General features: G+C 43.0%; 2 protein-coding genes across 5 annotated transcripts; one reads left to right on the top strand and one right to left on the bottom strand.

The window, feature by feature from the left end:
- Positions 1-37: 37 nt before the first annotated feature.
- cdip1 (cell death-inducing p53 target 1) lies at positions 38-10904 on the bottom strand. 4 transcript variants are annotated; one of them, XM_034538536.1, is made up of 7 exons: positions 10888-10904; positions 5097-5199; positions 4256-4302; positions 3681-3827; positions 3241-3390; positions 2519-2807; positions 38-1701 (listed from the first exon to the last, which is right to left on the bottom strand). In XM_034538536.1, exons 4-7 carry the CDS (start codon positions 3751-3753, stop codon positions 1590-1592), a joined length of 624 nt encoding a protein of 207 aa, XP_034394427.1. In that variant the 5' UTR covers positions 3754-3827; positions 4256-4302; positions 5097-5199; positions 10888-10904; the 3' UTR covers positions 38-1589. The 4 variants fall into 4 exon arrangements, with proteins under 4 accessions (XP_034394427.1, XP_034394428.1, XP_034394429.1 ...); XM_034538537.1 differs by lacking the exon at positions 10888-10904 and having other exon boundaries at positions 5023-5097; XM_034538538.1 differs by lacking the exons at positions 5097-5199; positions 10888-10904 and adding an exon at positions 4794-5094.
- Positions 10364-19609, top strand: mgrn1b (mahogunin, ring finger 1b). The gene is made up of 16 exons (XM_034538535.1): positions 10364-10716; positions 12051-12169; positions 12264-12352; positions 12458-12604; positions 13193-13310; positions 14080-14146; positions 14301-14344; positions 14492-14539; positions 15004-15072; positions 15177-15336; positions 15450-15559; positions 16057-16271; positions 16701-16812; positions 16900-16945; positions 17035-17139; positions 17833-19609. Exons 1-16 carry the CDS (start codon positions 10629-10631, stop codon positions 17943-17945), a joined length of 1650 nt encoding a protein of 549 aa, XP_034394426.1. The 5' UTR covers positions 10364-10628; the 3' UTR covers positions 17946-19609.
- The last annotated feature ends 328 nt before the right edge of the window (positions 19610-19937 follow it).

Consider the following 19937-nt stretch of genomic DNA (forward strand, 5'->3'; position numbering starts at 1 on the left):
TTTTTCCCAAATATTAAATAAGAGTTTCAAGGAAGGGTCATGTTCTGATTTTTATTGATAAAATAATACCTGTATACAACGGTCAAACAAATGTTGACTCATAGTTATACATATCACAGACATTTAGAGAGCAATGCAGACCAGCATTATCCACAACAATGGCATACAGTACTTTGTATTAAAAGTTCGATGCAATCCTTCAACTCAAAAAGTACTTTCTTGCACAGTTTTGCTAGCCTCAAGAAGAAAATTAATCAAATGCATAGAGTCAAGAAACTAGCCCGTGAGAATTATTTATTTTGATGTGTGGCTCATGCAGACAAACTGCACTTTGGGTGAAGGTGAACTGCAGATCGAGCATGCTGTGGTGGGCATACAATGGTCGTTTCATTGTTAGTAGTAATCTTAATGGCGTCACAATGTGATACAATCATTTATTTTTAAGCTTATTCCTAGCAGAGGGGGTCACTATTCAGTATTGGTCAAAAGACATCGGTATTATCTAACATGCATCTTAGGAATGCGGGTAATCTTAACGGGCTTATGCCATATTAAAGTGTTACAGGCTAAACAATGTGATGACGATGGGGCCACCACTGTAATGTGTTTGCCAACTTACTTTTTTTAATAGAGAGGACATGATTGCTAAATTGTCAGTGCGTCTATCAGCATTAGTAAAACTGTCAACTACTAAAATGATACAGTGCTGTTACTCATGTAACGAGAATGCCCAAATCTCTCAGACTAAAATCGCTGGGGTTGACAGTTAATATATATGTATCAGCGGGGGAAATTAAATTCCAACTTAAAGTGCAAATCTTGGCTTTATTATCAAAATTAAGTACATCATGGACAGAGGGCAGTAACCGTAAATCACTGAACAGTGACTACTGAATGAAGCCCAGAAGAAGAAATATAGCAAGTAACATCAATTTTGGGCATTCCCAAACCAGCAAATACATCACTATCTAGCTGAAAATGGTTCGTTAGTTTGCTCACATTCAAAAAGGGATAATGATAAAGGAAAACTGTCTGTTCGAACAAAATGAGCAGACATGGACAAAAATATGTTCACAGTTCTCAATATTAACTTGTTAAAATAGCAGATAAAATATTTGAAATAAATACAAAAACAAACGAGCAGGCTAACCCAGCATGTTTGTCCTCAATACACTTGCTTTTCAGCAAGATTCACAGATTCAAATAAATAGGGACCATTTTCACAGCTTTTGCTAAACGAGGCCGCCTGTCGATCCAGATATTTTTTACCCCGTTAACATGCGCAACATCACAAGCCTTTCTTTCCGGGTTTAGATGCACCTGCTGCCTATCCATTTGTGTGTATGCTTTAGTGCCCTACATCTTCTGTAGTTCGGTGAGATTTGTACATTTCAAATGCATGTTAATACATGAAATAATGATGAAATATATATACAGTAAATATTCTGAACTAATGAGAAAACGGCGCTATTTAAGAGGGCTTCACAACACTTTGCAAAAAGGGGAGGGGGAGCTTGTCACCACCAGCAGGGGGAGCTGTGAGTTTACATGTGGGCATGTACATGTCTCTAGCATACAGCTGTCGGTGGTTAGCATATACGCTTGTATGTGTAAATGTAGCCCTTACAGTAAGGGCAGGTGTGTGTCACATCCTTGAGGTCATCAATCAGACAGGGAATCAAGCAGCAGCCAAGATCACACCTGAAAATGAGGAACACAATATCCTGTAAAGCTGGAACAGCGTAATGGCACCCTGAGCAGAGAGAATCAGAGTTTCTCTGTTGTGTGATAACAACACACAACATAAACTCTGACTACAACAGTTTCTCTGTTGTGTGTTGTCAGAGTTTCTCTGTTGTGTTGTAATGTAGCTGGTTACCCAATTGGCTGCAATAGGACAACACCCACTGTAGTGGAGGCATAAACCCCCCTTCTTCTTACCCAACCAATCTCACTCTTCATGCCGAAACCAACAAAAGCAACGAGTACTAGCCAATCGTAGGCAGAGTCGGGCCTTTGGCAGAATAGAATTTTGTAATGTATGCCGCATGTTAGCTAAACAATGCGGCTCCGCGCTGAGCTCATATGGCAATTACAGCCGATACCGCCATTCTACCCTCCAGCCGCTGAGACTCAACTAACAGACAGTTAAAGGGCATGATCATGAGTTTGAGCTCTATTTTCTGACACATTTATTTCAAATGTCATTCAATTCAGACAGGACGACATATCTGTAATTGCCGACTTGAAGTTCTGGCTGACGTTAAGCCCGAATGACATGGATCAATTTACCGTTTGAGCATTCATTTACATGTAAAATACACAATATGAGACCTTTAAAGACGCATACGTGCAAAAGCCCAGCCTTGAAATCTACAATTCTTCCACCCGGTTGAAGTTCTGCGTATTTTAAAACTGCGGCCTTATGTGTGATACATATTTAGAGCGCAGAGGGTGCAAGGCCAACAAAACCCATCACAAACCACTGTGAGGTTACCTTCAGCGGTGTGCTACTTACCCTACAAAGAAGCAGAAGAGGCAGAAGAGTGAGTTCATGAGGCCAACATCGTGGGAGATGCGGGTGACGATCGCCTGCTGACAGTGCGGACAAACAGTCTGCACCGGTGAGGTCTGGAACATTTCCCCCTGCAGTACGGTCACAGTGGTGGCGGCTCCAGGAGGAGCCAGGACGGTCGCTGTGTGACCTCCCATGTGGACAAACTGACTGGGACCAGGGCCCATACCAGGGCCCATCTCTCCTGTCATCGGGTGAGGAAAGTGACCGGGCGGAGGCGGGTAGTGGCCACCTGTACGGACGTAAGATGACACTTAATATACTCCATTGTATATGAAATTAGACACAGATCAACTTGGTGAAAGGATCACAGTGATGTGGCTGTAACCAGCAGGATAACATTACAAACAAGGAATTCAGGCGTCAGTACTAGTCACACTGAGAGTTAACATCCAATATTCAAGCTCAACGTAGCTTTTAGACATGTTATACTATCTGTTTTGGCTCTCCAGTTCCTATTAAACAAAGAGCCCAATTAAAGTATGTGCTGAAGAAAGTTAGCGGGGTAAAGTCCTAGATATTTTTCTGAGACAAAAAGGTGAATACATATTGGAATAGGCCAAAAACATTGCTCCGAATAAAAGCTAATGGTTCTCCATCTGAAAATGGAGAGTCTTGTGTTATGACCGTGTGTTTGTACGCTTATGTTGATGTTTTGTGTGCACCTTGTAGTGGAGGCATGGGCATGGGCATGGGCCCCTCTCCAGGGACATGTGGTGGAAGGAAGCCTGGGTGTGTGGCCTCATAGGGTGGAGGACCGTAGTCTGGAGGCAAGGGCTGTCCTTGTATAGGAACATTTCTTACAGGACCTGTAACTGAAGGGGGGGGGGGAAATGGCATTAAGGACCGGTGCACACAGGTTTGAGTCATGCAAAAAACATTTCAGTCGAAAATGAAACCAAACTAACCACCCCACAGCATAAAACAAAACATGTTTCCTCTTCATGAGCGTTTTCTAGGTCGGTGAATCAGAGGTGTTTTCAACAAACACCGGGACTATTTTTAAGTCTCCATGGTTGCGATTTACTCAGGCAGAATGATTAAAATATAGTCAACAAACAGCATGTTAACATTGTACAAAGTCCTGCATGTTTAGTTGTATTACCAGGTTGTCCATTCTTCTCCTCAATGAGTGGGGCACTGGGACCAGGGTACGGAGGAGGAGGATCACTGGACATACTGGCCGGATGTCTGGAAAGGGAAAGGGGTTGGACACGGGGCTACCAGCAGAACTCTCCTCTGGACTTTTATTCTGGGAGGGGAAAAACAACACACACACACACAATGTTGTTTGTGTTCCACGGCTCATTCTTGGGCTCAGACTTCTCAAGAAATAAAATATTCCAGTAACAGTCAGAGAATGAAGTACAGAGTTTAACTGATGAAGACATTTTGCAAACAAAACGTACGTTTCAGAAGAACTGCGTAAGGTTTAAGAAACTTGACAGTTTGTCAACCTGCTTTATATTAATGAATAACCAAATAATTGTACTATGATGACATGACTGTATATAAAGTACAGCACTGTGTAACTGAGTCCTGGGGCTTTAAAAAAAGGGGGGGGGGAGGGTATTAGTGAAAGCAAATGTTTGTTTTTTCAAAGTAAACGGAATGATTCAGTTTTTAGCTTTCAACATGTACACAAATAACTGGCTTTTTAAAACGGGAACACATATGTACCTGCAACTGGGAAAAGAAAGACTCCACTTGAGGAATCTGGCCACAACCTGTAATACGAACATATTAATTACTTTAAATAAAAAGGTAAATAACGATAATAACAACAACAATAAGTGGTGCCTAACATCTGCAGAACCACTGAACTTTTGTAAATAAAAAAAGAGCTGGGTGACACAAAAAGAAAGACTTAAAACATCATCGCACAGAGTATGTACGTGCAGACGACGACGACGACAACAACAACAACAACAACAACAACAATCAACCTTCTTCAACGTTTATTGGGAGGCATATTTCTCCGAAATTCGATGCTAACGTTTCTCAGCTAACCAACTAGCTAGCTGGTGTTTTTTTCTAATCCGTGCACAGATAATCCAGCTCAACGCCACTTGCGCAACTAACCACGAATAACCGCGTTACGTAAAAAAGGCTCGGCAGCCGCGACGTTAATTTGAACGGAGGAGCGAATCTGGTGAAATAATGGCGTAAACGCCGCCGCTGCTGGTGGCTCACTTGGCGGGTCGCCATGTTACCTCACCTGACTCCGATAACGCGAAGGAGACAAACAGGTCGAGACGCGACCGACAAGCGATGGTTGGTCCGTTTCCAGCCGGTTAACGGGCCGATAACTTTGAAGTCAAGGTTGTTGTTGTAGTGTTTTTTGTTGTTGTTTTTTTCTCAGCTAGCTTGTCGTTAAGCTAGCGTCGCCATTCTCGGAGCAAAAAAAAAAACCGACAGCCTGAAGAAAATGTTTAGAAACGTTTTACTGAAACGACTGAACCGTCTTTGGTGCCCCGTGAACCGTGACGTCCGTGACGGTGCAGCAGGAGAGATAAACTACCTGGTTTGGAGCGAGTCGTTTGCTTCCCGACGGCGGCGTCACGTTCACTGAAGGAGTTTGACGTGAACTGCTCGGGTCGTCTCCCGATGAGAGGCAACATCCGCTGAGACGGATTTACACCCCGCGTCATTAGTTGTGTTTTACATGGGTTGGGAATTTGTAAAAACAACAACAACAACAAACAGAAGATGACAAGTGACACATATGTAGTATGACTATGTACTTACAATTAGAAAGACTTCGTTACAAATTGTAAAAGCTCGGGCAGTAAGTGCTTTTGAGAAATTGCTCTGTTGAAAACGTGCCCTACCTTTTGGATGCATAATACCTTTTTCAAGCAAAGAGCGATAATAAAAAGAATAAAAATAAATATAACTATTTATTTTGAAAGTCCTAACCGGAAATGTTAGTATGATCAAATGTGTGCCTTGACGTGAGCTTCAACGTCTGTCGCAGGCAGACTGGTTAACAACATATTAGTGACTCGTATGGTATGCTCAATCTCTTAATAAAATGAGTTGTAAACATGTATATTAATAACGAGTATCTCAATATCAACGCAGTGTGTACATGTGTAATAATTGTAATTTAACCGTTGAGTTTCCAGGTGGTCACATTGACAAACTGCATGAGGCTACATTGAATTGTAACTATAGACTGTGTGTGTGTGTTAATACAAGTATAATTGTTATATAATATCAAAAGGTAAAATTAATTATTAGTGTGTTATAATAAATAGTAACATTAACTTGTATAGATCGGTCTTGTTTACAATTTGCGTCAAAGGAGACATACAAACAAACCGAATACTTCCGTTCAATACTTTAAAAAAGGTGACTAAGCTAAAACGAAAAGAAAATCATGAAATTATCAATTTCATTGTTCTCTAGCGGGCACAGCTAGTAGGAACTACATCTCCTCATCTTTAAGTGGATATTTATTCAGATATTCATAATTGTTATATGTGTCAAAATAACACAGGCCACATGGTGTTGTCAAAATAATGGCATATTTAAGCTTACGGCAACATCCATCATGCAATGGCACGCCTCCACCTACTGTCCACACATGAGCAATAGAGCATAATAATAGAGCGTACACACTTGTTACTGAAGATAGTTCTACAGCATCAACAGCCAGCACAGCCCAACACAACACGAGAGCTCACTGCCCTCCAGTGGCCATAGTGAAGAACTGCAGTCCATGAAATTCGTAGCTAACATTAAAAATATTCGGAATCAGCTTCATTGACGACCAAGTATGCACTAACATACAAGGAATTCGACTCCCCCTTTTTGCATCTCTCACAATTAACTTAAACATGAATATAAATTGCTACTAAGGACAAAGAAAAAAAAGCTGGACAGATTAAGCTAAACAATAGGCAGGACTGCTAAGTACACAAATAGTGAAACATATTACAAATATAGTATTAGTATAAACGTACACACACACAACAATAATATGTAAGTGGTGCCTAACATCTGCGGACATTTATAATGTTGTTATCTGTCTCTTATAATGAGTTGAAGATATTGCTAAAAATACTTGTGACACAAATTGAATGCTGCAGTTCTACATGAACTGCAGCATGAACACTGGAGGGCAGTGAATAAACGTCTCCCTGTATCGCACTCTATAGTGTCAAGGAAAACACAATGCCATCCATCCATCCATTATCACCCGCTTATCCGGGGTCGGGTCGCGGTGGCAGCAGGTTCAGCAGGCCGACCCAGGCTTCCCTCTCACCCGCAACACTTTCCAGCTCATTCTGGGGGATCCCGAGGCGTTCCAAGGCCAGCCGGGAGATATAATCCCTCCAGCGTGTCCTCGGTCTTCCCCGGGGCCTCCTACCAGTTGGACGTGCCCGGAAAACCTCTAATGGGAGGCGTCCAGGAGGCATCCTGACTAGATGCCCGAACCACCTCAGCTGACTCCTTTCGACACGAAGGAGCAGCGACTCGACTCCAAGCTCCCCCCTGATGTCCGAGCTCCTTACCCTATCTCTAAGGCTGAGCCCGGCCACCCTACGGAGGAAGCTCATTTCGGCCGCTTGTATCTGAGATCTCGTTCTTTCGGTCACGACCCAGAGTTCGTGACCATAGGTGAGGGTTGGAACGTAGACCGACCAGTAAATGGAGAGCTTTGCCTTCCGGCTCAGCTCCCTCTTCACCTAGACGGACCGGTACAGCGCCTGTTTTACTGCTGTTATCCGCAAACAGCAGAGAGGCGATCCCGAGACTCCCGAACCGGATCCTCTCCGCCCCCTGGCTGCGCCTAGATATCATGTCTGTGAAGGTCACGAACAGGACCGGTGATAAAGGGCAGCCCTGGCGGAGGCCAACGCCCACCGGGAACGTGTCTGACTTACTACCGAGGAGACAAACACAGCTCCTACTGCAGGCGTACAGAGACCGGATGGCCCGTGCCAACGGGTCCGGCACCCCATACTCCCGCAGCACCCCCCACAAAAACCCCCGAGGGACCCGGTCGAAAGCCTTCTCCAGGTCTACAAAGCACATGTAAACTGGTTGGGCAAACTCCCAGGACCCCTCCAGTAATCTTGCGAGGGTAAAGAGCTGGTCTACCGTTCCACGACTGGGACGGAATCCGCACTGTTCGTCTTGAATCCGAGGTTCGACAAGCGGTCGGAGCCTCCTCTCCAGCACCCTGGCATAAGCTTTTCCCGGGAGGCTGAGCAGTGTGATACCACGATAGTTCGAGCACACTCTCCGGTCCCCCTTCCTGAAGATGGGAACCACCACCCCGGTTTGCCAGTCCATGGGCACTGTTCCCGACCCCCATGCGACACTGAAAAGGCGTGTCAACCAAGACAGCCCAACAATGTCCAGCGCTTTCAGCATCTCAGGGCGGATCTCATCCACCCCTGGCGCCTTGCCACCAAGGAGCTTTTTGACTACCTTAGCGACCTCTGCCAGGGATATGGGTGAAACCACCCCAAAGTCTTCCGGCGCTGCCCCCTCTCCGGGGGACATGTTGGCCGGGTTTAGGAGTTCCTCAAAGTGCTCTTTCCACCGCCCGACGATGTCCCCAGTCCGGGTCAGCAGTCCCCCCCCCCTGCTGAGAACAGCCTGGGGTAGACCCTTCTTTCCCTTCCTGAGCCATCGGATGGTTTGCCAGAACTTCCTTGAGGCCAACCGAAAGTCCTTCTCCATGGCCTCCCCGAACTCCTCCCATGCCCGAGTTTTAGCCTCCACGACCATCGCCGCTGCAGCCCTTCTGGCCCGCCGGTACCCGTCAGCTGCTTTAGGAGACCCCTGGGCCAGCCAGGCCCGAAAGGCCTCCTTCTTCAGTTTGACGGCTTCCCTCACCCCCGGTGTCCACCACCGGGTTCTCGGGTTGCCGCCACAACAGGCACCGATGACCTTCCGGCCACAGCCCCGAGCAGCCGCGTCCACAATAGAGGCTTTGAACAAGGTCCACTCGGATTCCATGTCCCCAGCCTCCCTCGGGATTTGTGAGAAGTTCTTCCGGAAGTGGGAGTTGAAGACCTCCCGGACAGGATCCTCTGCCAGACGTTCCCAGTTCACCCTCACTACACGTTTGGGATTGCCAGGTCTTTCTAGCCGAGTCCCCCGCTATCTGATCCAACTCACAACCAGGTGGTGATCAGTTGACAGCTCTGCTCCTCTCTTCACCCGAGTGTCCAAGACATACGGCCGCAGATCAGATGATACGATTACAAAGTCGATCATTGATCTCCGGCCTAAGGTGTTCTGGTACCAGGTACACTTATGAGCCACCTTATGTTCGAACATGGTGTTTGTTATGGACAAACTGTGGCTAGCACAGAAGTCCAACAACAAAACACCATTCGGGTTCAGATCGGGCAAGCCGTTCCTCCCAATCACGCCCCGCCAGGTTTCTCTGTCATTGCCCACGTGAGCATTGAAGTCTCCCAGGAGAACTATGGAGTCGGCAGGCGGCGCCCTTTCCAGGACCCCTCCCACTGACTCCAAGAAGGCCGGATACTCCGAAATGCTGTTCGGTGCATAAGCACAAACAACAGTCAGAGCCTTACTCCCCGCAACCCGTAGGCGCAGGGAGGCGACCCTCTCGTTCCCCGGGGAAAACTCCAACACAGCGGCGCTCAGCCGGGGGCTCGTGAGTATCCCCACTCCCGTCCGGCGCCTCTCACCCTGGGCAACTCCAGAAAAGGACAAAGTCCAACCCTTCTCCAGGAGCTTGGTTCCAGAGCCCATGCTGTGCGTGGAGGTGAGCCCAACTATATCTAGCTGGTACCGCTCCACCTCCTGCACCAGCTCCGGCTCTTTCCCCGCTAGTGAGGTGACGTTCCACGTCCCTAGAGCTAGTCTATGCCGCCGGCGATCGGCCCGCCCAGGTCTCGCGCCTGGCCCGCCGCCCGGTCTACATAGCACCCGACCCTGATAATTCTCCCTGCGGGTGGTGGGTCCACAGGGTGACTGCTGCTCCATGATGTTTTTTCGGGCTGAGCCCGACCGGGCCCCATGGGCGAAAGCCCGGCCACCAGACGCTCGCCGACGAGCTCCCCTCCTGGGTCTGGCTCCGGGAGGGTGCCCCGGTTTCCCTTGTCCGGGCAAGGTAGCTTCAGTCCGTGGGCTGCTTATCATCAGGGTTTATTGAACCGCTCTTAGTCTGGGCTCTCCCCCGAGACCTGTTTGCCTTGGGAGACCCTACCAGGGGCTGATGCCCTGGACAACATAGCTCCCAGGATCACTGAGCCACTCAAACTCCTCCACCACGTTAAGGTGGCGATTCATAGGAGGAGACAATGCCATACATACTTAAGATAAATATATATATATATATATATATATATATATATATATATATATATATATATATATATATACACGCATATTTTAGTGTACAAGTGGAGTTTTTAATATTCTGTCTACCGCCAAAAACATTCAAATAGCAAAGTATTTTTTATGGTGCATACTTTTTGTTACAGTTACAGATACTGACAGTGGTACTAACATGATGATGTGCTTACTGATACCTAAAGCTGTGTCAATTAATCTATGTATGTATTTTTAGAGCACAATATACATTTATTTAGTTATTTTCAATCTATTGTGCCAATAATTTTATTTATTTAATGTGTTATGTACCGACTTATTGGGCTCGGTATGAAGAAAAGAATATTCAAATCCGACAAAAAAACGATCGACGTCCTTGCCCTGACCCGTTCCTCTCCTAACCTCCTCCCCGCCGGGCGGTCCCAATACACAGAACGAACGCCCTACGTTTCTGGAACCCTTGGAGACAGCCAATCAGGTGGGCTCGTTCTCAACGCAGCGCAGCTCCAGCAAAACAACAGCCGTCTCGATTTTGTTTCCTGTTAGCATCCGCAGCATTAGCCACTGATTAAACCGAGCGCGTACAATGTCACAGTGACGAACGCGTTTATATCTGCTCGAGTGTCTGGTTGTGTTGACCTCGGTGTCCGTTTGGTGAAAGAGGCACGCGGAGCAGTGACGCGCCTTTAGCTGTTAGCTAGCTAACATCGGCGGTCAGCAGCGAAAGATGGGCTCCATCCTGAGTCGGAGAATCGCGGGTGTTGAGGATATCGATATCCAGGCCAACTCGGCCTATCGATTTCCTCCGAAATCGGGTAAGTAGTCGGCAGTGTCTTTCGTTGAATCCGGTCTTCCTGTTATCACGTATGTTCTGAAGCGAGAATAAACACGGAGGCACCGAGCACACAATTAACGTTAGCAACTTAGGCTCTGACGTTAATTATTGATTATGTTGTGTTGATGATCATCAGCTATCTAGTATTTACAGTTAGATGATGATTGTAACCGCGTAGAACGCTGACTGTCCGGGTCACAAGTTATTCAGAACATGTTCTGATGTCGACAGCAGTGAAGTCTCGGAGTGCTGCTGGCGGCGTGGACTGTCAGAGCAACGCATCGCGTTGTTGTTCCGGTGTCGTGGTCGTAATACACGAAGCTTTGGAGACACACACGTAATGCACAGACTTCGTCAAAGTGTTGAACGGAAGCTACACGAGCTGAGGAACACATGCTGGTGACACCATGTCAACAAATGGTGTTCTGCCTCCATAAGAGACCCATCAGGCGTTTTCTTGTTGGTGTGCTAGTTCAAAAGTGTATACATTATGTGTGTCTTGGTCTCACGTGTTTATCACGATGCACTTAAGATATTGTCAAACAGTAAAAACACAGAATAAAGGTGTGATGGCCAGAGATTTAACTCCATGAAAATGCCACATATTTGACTGCGAACTGGTCATATAATCTCCTGCATCTCAGTACACACCTGTGAGGACTGATATGCTGATAATGACGATACTTCAAATCATCTTGTTTTTATTTATTGATGGTTAGAATGATGACACTTCAACACAAATCTTGTTCAGATATAGAAATATCAATGATCACGTTCATGCTACAACACATAAAGACATAATTAATGGCATGGTGTTGCCGATCCTTCTCAGTTTGATGAATTATGAGTCCTATTTAGTCAACCAAGCAGTCTTTTGTATTTGTCTTTCTCTGAATTATATAGCTATGTTAGATATATTATGTTCTCATTGTTTTGGGGTTCAAGTCTTGTCGAGGCTACTGTACTCGTGCCTCTGAAATCACTACATTATTAACCATGTTGCTCAAAAGAGTCATACTTTTAAAACAACAATGTGTCCAGCTAAAACCATTTTATAGTTGAAGTAAATGTATATTAATTGCAGATCATTTGAAGTAAGACAATTAATTGAGATGTTGGTTACATTGTCATAGAGCACTTTGTAAACTCTGTTTTTAAAGGTGCTATATAAATAAATGTATTATTATTGACACAGACAGTGACATCCCTTTTATAAAGAATTGTAGAAAAACTAAGTAAGAAAATGATGAGTCTCACTATATGATGTGATTGCAGCACTTTTTATTATTCATGTTTTTTTCTCTTTGTCTTCAGGGAATTATTTTGCGAGCCACTTCTTTATGGGAGGAGAGAAATTTGACACACCACATCCAGAGGGATACCTTTTTGGAGAAAACACAGACCTGAATTTTCTTGGAAATAGGCCAGTGCAGGTGAAAACGAATTCAAAACAGCTTCAAAACGACTGTGATGCAGTTCTACATTTTATGTTAGTAATACGACATGTTGCTTTTATTATGTCAATAGTTTCCATATGTGACGCCTGCGCCCCACGAGCCTGTGAAGACCCTGAGGAGTCTGGTCAACATTAGAAAGGACTCGCTGCGTTTGGTCAGGTGAAGATGACAAAGGAATCACATGATACAAAGAAAGTAAACTCCTGTTTAAAGCAAAATAGATTCCATTATTCCGACCTAAAGCTTGAAACCTCGTGATTCTAGGTATAAAGATGACTCTGACACCTCGGGGGAGGAAGGTGAAAAACCAAAGGTTAAGTATGGTGTGGAGTTCACCTTTGATGCTGATGCCCGGGTGGCCATCACCCTCTACTGCCAAGCGTTTGAGGAGTTCTCCAATGGGATGGCAGTGTAAGATTTTGATCTCAACATATTTTGTTATCGGACAGATAAACCGTTCAGCTATTAGTAGCACAAAGGGTGAACTGTTACTTAAAAATGTATGAAACGAACATAGGCCACATCGCTCGGGTCTTTGAGAGGATCCATTGTTCAGACCTGAACAAAGCAGTGTTTTATTAGTGGGAAACCGCGTGTGTTATGGATCGTGAGATTCAAGCCTGAGAGCACATACACAGACTGAAACAGATCCAGTTGGATTTGAGCAACCTCCCGTCACCATGGATACTGCCGAAGAGACTTACAAGAAGATGAAAGAAACAGTTTGCACTGAAGTTATTGTGTTACGATGAAATGAGACTGAAAGAGGATGCATTTTTAATGGCATTGCATCAGATATTGCTATTCCGTTTTCTTTACTTTCATCTTGTCTAGGGACACTCATGCATGTTTGAATACATGAGGATGATGGCCGCCTTTTCGGTTTTCCTTACAGATAATTGTCTTAATGTAACTGCCCACTTGTCATAACAGAGTGCACTGTCCATTCAGGATTTCTTCTTCCTCCTGCACATTGAACATTTTTTTCTCTGTGTGCAGATACAGCCCAAAGAATCCCTCACTGGTCTCTGAAACTGTGCATTACAAGCGAGGGGTGAGCCAACAGTTCTCCATGCCATCGTTCAAAATAGATTTCACTGAGTGGAAAGAGGAAGACGTGAGTATATATAAATATAACTTATGCATTTTTTTTAAATTTTTTTAAATGAACAATACATTGTTTTTACTATAGCATAAGTCTTCATGGAATGATAGAAATACACATTATTTAAATGAGAGAGAAAAAGAAAAGATTTTTTTTTAAAACATACAAGAGGTTTACTTAATCAGTAATCAATACTATTGAAGAGTTTACATAAATTATTCATTTAGTTTAGTTTTTTATGACGTGTTTTTAGTCAGTGTTCACAGATTTATGCTGAGATCTGTTTGTTTAAATGTAATTTAACATGGTAATTTATTTGAATGAATGTCAAATTTAGCAAACAAAATTAGCCAGTTAATGACATTGTTTATTGCTTGAGTAATTAGGATTGTTGAATATTAATAATAAAACGTGTTCTTTCAGTAAAATGTACTTAACAAATTATGAGTTAAGATCCAAAAGGAAATCAATCCCAAACATTGTCACATGTAGACAAATGCTACAGCATTTCCAACACACAATAACATAAAGAGCATTTGTCTTAAACAATAATACAATATTTAAAGATAATTAAATGTATCAGGTAATATGTATGTAAGAGCTTGGTCTGCCCATTTATATTTTGTATTACTTAAACGATAAGTGAAGAGAAGTATCTGCAGCAGTTACCAGATCCCACTTCACAAAATCAATGTGTCTCTGCTGGTGTTGATTTATGTCTGTACATTTTGTAACAGTGCCTCATTGAATATTAACATCAAAGTATTTGTTTCTGTTGAAGGTGAACTTTGACCTCGACCGGGGGGTGTTTCCTATTGTAATCCAAGCTGTGGTTGATGAAGGGGACGGTAGGTCACCACAGCTGCATAACAGTCAGAACTAATGAGACTGACTGCACTACATATTTATATTTAAAATAGGAGTTTATCTGTCATACGGTTGCTTAAATACACATTTGGATAAACATTTGTATAAACCAGAATATTGTGTGTTCTTTTCAAGATTGCCTTGGACATGCTCACGTACTTCTGGCAGCCTTTGAAAGAGTACGTATACATAAAAACACACACACATACATATATATATATATATATATATATATATATATATATATATATATATATTTTCTTCTTTTTTTAATCTGAATAAAACCAGTTTTCAGCTAAACCGTGTTTCTTTTTTTTCATCTCCAGCACGTTGACGGCAGTTTCTCCGTCAAGCCTCTGAAGCAGAAGCAAATTGTAGGTTTATGAATGTCCTTATTTCAGTTATTAATAGTCATATCATTATTAATTTAGGGTCAATTATAGTGGACGTTCTGACTTTATCTCAGTAAATTGTGCAGCACATTCTGTGTGCTATTGCCCGTTGTTCATGCAATGCAGGATGTCTTACGCAGAGCATCAATGACCCTCATACTCATCTGCAGCTCCTGAAAAAACAAACCCACAACAATCTGTGCCGAGACCCTTGAGAGTGGTGTAACGCAGTTTTGTTAAGAAGATGTAGCTGGACCCCCGAGCAAAGTACTTTTTCCCACTGGCTGTCTGCTACATATCCTTGTGGAATTTACAATTTAATTAAGCACAGGCCTTCATAACATGGTCATATGATACAAAACTTTTTTACGTTGGGTGTTGCTCTCTTTTTTTCCCCCATACATGTGTTTGCGTCACAAATCAATTCTGTTTCTGTATCTCTTCAGGTGGACCGCGTGAGTTACCTCTTACAGGAGATCTATGGGATCGAGAACAAAAACAACCAAGAAACCAAGGTTTCAGTGAACGTTTGACCATATTCCGAATCACAATGCTGTAAAAGTTATTTAAGGTTTCATTTGTGTTCCGTTCTGATTTAAACTGAGTGTTCTTCTTTCAGCCATCAGATGATGAAAACAGTGACAACAGCAACGAGTGTGTCGTCTGTCTGTCTGACCTGCGAGATACACTCATCCTGCCCTGCAGACATCTGTGTCTCTGCAACTCCTGCGCAGACACTCTGCGTTACCAGGCCAACAACTGTCCCATCTGCAGGCTGCGTAAGAAGTTCTGCTCTTTTAAGTTGACTACTATTTGAAGAGTAGTCAACTTAAACATAATTGTTTTACATTATTATTGTGTTTTTAATTGGAGCCTGTGTTTGTCTTCCCAGCCTTCAGAGCCTTGCTGCAGATCAGAGCTGTGAGGAAAAAGCCCGGGGCTCTTTCCCCGGTGTCTTTCAGCCCTGTTCTGGCTCAGACGATGGACCATGACGAGCACTCGGTGAGTCTCATGCATATCTGTGTGCAATCAGATAGAATTAGCTGACATGTGCAGAAACATTAAAGGGAAACTGGGCATGAATTTGGGTAGTCATAGTATAGTGGGTCATAAAGAAGTTAACTACACACTATGCCATAAAAATTGTCGTAAAGTATGCCATAAGAGTGTATATATATATATATATATATATGTGTGTGTGTGTGTGTGTGTATATACAGTATATACACACACACATGTACAAGGCTGCCGAATAGTTTATTTAAGCATTGGCAGACCTGAGATGTATGAAATATGGCATTCATTTCTTCACAAAAGACTAGATTTTGATTGCTTTTTATTTTGCCTCAGTAACGTCATCCAGCACCTATTTCAGAAACTACTAAATACAGACTGATGGCTGATACCCAATCTGGCAATAGCCCATCTCTGATTGAAAGTGCTTGTTATGACTCTGCAGCCACGTGTTCATCAACTGTGCATTGTTACAACCTTTGCAGAGCACGGACTCGGTTCCTCCCGGCTTTGAGCCCATCTCCCTGTTGGAGGCTCTGAATGGTCTGCAGTCGGTGTCTCCTGCCACCCCAGCCGCCCCCCTCTATGATGACATCAACTTCTCCGGGGGTCCAGGCGGCGACAGCAGGCAGCTGAGCTCCCCGGAGCATTTAAGTGATGGAAGTTTGCAGAAAGGCAAAGTCAGCAAATCACCTGACAGGTATAATTTACCCGACCGTGCGCACAAAAACATTAGTGTGGGAAATTATATGCTATGAATATGTTTGTGTCTGTGACATTAATAGCGAACATCCCTCTACATTAGACTTGGTCAGTAGTCAGATTTACACGGTGACTCCTTTTAATACACGGACGTGGTGTTCAGTTATTTTCCACATTTGTACATTACTGTGGCGGCTGCAGATTTTCTTCCATATGGGTTTAGTCATGACATGCGTGTGGAATGCAGCTAATACATGCTCACAAGTATATCTAAATACTACCACATCCAGAGGACATTTTAATTTTTTTTTTAAAGGTTGAGTTGTAATTAGAGTGAAAATCTGTCCATGTAGGTAATCGTGATTGATTGAATCACCTGTTCTCCTACTTTATTCATATTTTCTTTGTATCTTGTCCACCACTCTAGCACCCTGAGATCTCCATCCTCTCCCATCCAGGAGGAAGATGAAGAGAAGATGTCGGAGGTGTCCGATGCTCAGCCGCATGCACTGCTGTCCAGCAGCCCCGCCCCCACCGACGTGAGCCGCCACGGCATCACCTGACCTTTTTAAACTCTGACAAACTGACAAACACTTTAACCAGTACATTTTTCCTTCTCCCTTCAGGCCACAGCCACCGAGGATGTGGCCGAATCTCCGTCTCTAGATGACGGTGAGTGTTCTTTAATTATGTGGCACTGGTAAATACATGTTGGCTTTGAGGGTTAGATTCATTCACATGTACTCTCTTGGGTGATCCAGAGGACAGGATGCATTCTGGAGGAGACATCCTACAGGACTGCAGCAGTGAACACAGCAGCTTGACCAAAACAGAGAGCGACCCAGCGGGCGACTTATCTCTGCCAGGTGAGAAATGAAGTGCCAGGAAAAGAAGAAATATAAGACTGTCAAGAATCATCTTTAAGCCCCTGAAAACAGGAAAAGGGAAGGATTGAAGCGTAATATGCAATCTCTTTCTCTATAATGCCATAAACAGTATAGACCTGTACTTTCAGACAGCCTAAAGCAAATTGGATCACGCTTTGACTGTAGTTCCTAAAATGCCTATCATTATCAACTACTAATTGCCCGGTTCTGCCTTTTGACAACTTTGTAGTTCTCTTAACGTTTCTTTTCTCACGGCTGTGATTCTCTCGGTGCTTTGCATCTAACCTGTGTGCTATTGTGCCTCTCTGTTTCCTGTTCCCTGCCGTCTTGTCCCTTTGTACCGCCTCACTTTGGGCAGCTCTAGGTCCTGATTCCTGCTCTATTGGTTTGGAGGAATAACTGTGGTATGTAGGCTTTCCTGTCTGCTCTGCTTCTGTGTTTGAGCTCTACTGCTCTCACTGAATCCCTTTTCCCTATAAATAGATCAATTGACATCTATTCCAGCTAGAAAAACAAAAGATCCATCAGGTATTATCATATCCATTTCTTATGACAGGCCCATCTTATCAAGAATGAGCATTGAGTTTCTTATCCGCGGCTCTTTTTATGTGAAGTCTGATTGGAAGGTTCAGTTTGAGCCATATTGCGTATTCATTGCTTTTTCCCCTTCAGGGTCATCCGAGTCAACAGAAAGCCTGAAAAGTCAGAGCACAAACTGCTCCAGCCAGCCTCTCCTGTGTCCCACAAGCAGCCTTCATATGGAAGATGAGCACCTCGACCCCTGACTCTGATCCATCCTTTTCCCTCCCAACCATCAGAACAGATGTATGCATTACAAAGATCATCCACTTCCTCTATTCCTCATACCCCACCAGCCAGTGTCCTGCTTCACAGATCAGAGCCAACGACACACGGCCCTGAAAGGAAGTTCACCAGGACGAAATGTCTCCGACATTAGAAAAGAAATTTGACTCCGGCAAAGATGTTCTTGGTACCTTATTCTATGACTAATGTAAAAGTTCCCCTGGCTTTGAAAACATTTCATTAACTGTCAGATGGTGTTCAGTTGTGTGTCTTGACCAGAGTCGTGGTCTTCTTATGTGGATTCCAGAGATATTTCACTACCTGTCGCGGTGGTTTTAAGCACACTTACTTTAATATTAACTGTATTAATTGCTTAACACTAAATCCAGAAGAATTTATAAATGCAGTTTGTGTTTAGATATTGTATTCATCAGTGAAATACATTAATGACGAGAACTTATTTTTACAGTAAGGCTGATTTTAGGTGAGCAGAAATTTGAATTTCTTACGTATCCGTTTGTTCATTTGAATTGGATTTTGCACTCCGACAAAATCGTTTATAATCATTCCGTATAACAAGAGTTCATTATGAGATGAGTTTACGTTGTCTAGCGTCTTAAACGTCCACATGTCATGGTTATTATTTCAATGATGTGTGATATCTATGTATCATAACTACTAGAATCCTGTGTATTTACCTCTCAAAATTGTATTCTTGCATATTACATAAAAGAAGGAAAAACTAGATTCATTTAACATGCACATTATATACGACTTGGATAATCAATAAAAGCTACAGATTTACATCCTAACAGCTAAACTCAAAGATAGCAAAAAGCCTGCAACAAGCATCAACGCTCCAGCTCCATGCGCGCTCGTCGTAGACGTTGCAGATCTCTCTGCGGTCTTTTTGTGGCAATGCCGATGTCTGCTTATGTGATGTAGCTGCAAAAAAAAAATATAGAAAAGGGGGGGGGGTGTCTGGTGTTTGTGTAGCTGCGACGCATTTACACAACGCGGCCCTTTTTACGTGTAGCGCCATGCGTGTAGATCTATGTGCCTTGAGTTGATATGGCTGCCTGCTTGTTGCATTGGACATTAGTGTTTATATAAATGCTACAATATCCAACAGTTGTCATCCCATAGACAGGATTTTGATGATGTACAGAGCCTTTTTTTTTTTTTTTAGATTTCGCAAACTTCATGCTACTGGAAAAAATGTATCTTGTTATAGTTGTTGCAATATGAAATTAAACTGTTCATTTACTTTTGTTACGGAAATTTATTAATTATGCATTTATTCTTAGTGCTTATGGTTGAAGCAGATGTTTGATCGAAAGGACCGCATCCAATGCAATAAGTGCAAACATGGCATTTTAATATTTTGGGCTAGCATTTTTGCATGTGCATTTGTAGTGGATTAAATCTCCCTGCTTTTAAGTAACATGGTTATTTTGTCTTTCCCCCTCTTCTGCTGTGCCATTTCAACTTGATACTGTGCCTTCCTGTTCCTGTTCTGACCGCTATTGACCTGGTATCCAGGATAACTCCACAGCAGGTGGCCTGCTGTAAAATCAATACTGGTTTTCCTTGTGTGTATAGCAGCATGTGTATGACAATAAAGAACAAATATTCATTACTTTAACCATCAATTTTTTTGTATACATATATTTTATGTGTGTATATAAATATTTATTATGTATATATATATATATTATATATACTTTATATATAAATACATAAATATTAATATATATATATACATATTTATTATGTGTATATATATACTTTTTATATATATATATATATTCTTTAACTGTTTTGTCCCTCAGCTTTCTAGTTCCAGTTTTCTGTGGTACCTTAAATGTTGCATTGACTCAAAACTCTCCTTTCATAAACAGCATGTTATGTCTTTGTTACACTTTCTTGACAGACAAGACCCAACAGAAATATAATATGTTAATCAGAAACTC

The sequence above is a fragment of the Cyclopterus lumpus genome, chromosome 8 (genome assembly GCF_009769545.1).
Source record: "Cyclopterus lumpus isolate fCycLum1 chromosome 8, fCycLum1.pri, whole genome shotgun sequence".
NCBI lineage: Eukaryota > Metazoa > Chordata > Actinopteri > Perciformes > Cyclopteridae > Cyclopterus > Cyclopterus lumpus.

Coding starts and splice junctions, on each gene's coding strand:
- cdip1 (XM_034538536.1), bottom strand. CDS start 3,753: ATGTCCAGTGATCCTCCTCCTCCGTACCCTGGTCCCAGTGCCCCACTC. Junction 3,391..3,680: donor GGAGAAGAATGGACAACCTG/GTAATACAACTA, acceptor CCCCCCCTTCAG/TTACAGGTCCTGTAAGAAAT. Junction 1,702..2,518: donor CTCTTCTGCTTCTTTGTAGG/GTAAGTAGCACA, acceptor CCTCATTTTCAG/GTGTGATCTTGGCTGCTGCT.
- mgrn1b (XM_034538535.1), top strand. CDS start 10,629: ATGGGCTCCATCCTGAGTCGGAGAATCGCGGGTGTTGAGGATATCGAT. Junction 14,540..15,003: donor CTCTGAAGCAGAAGCAAATT/GTAGGTTTATGA, acceptor GTATCTCTTCAG/GTGGACCGCGTGAGTTACCT. Junction 16,946..17,034: donor ATCTCCGTCTCTAGATGACG/GTGAGTGTTCTT, acceptor TGGGTGATCCAG/AGGACAGGATGCATTCTGGA.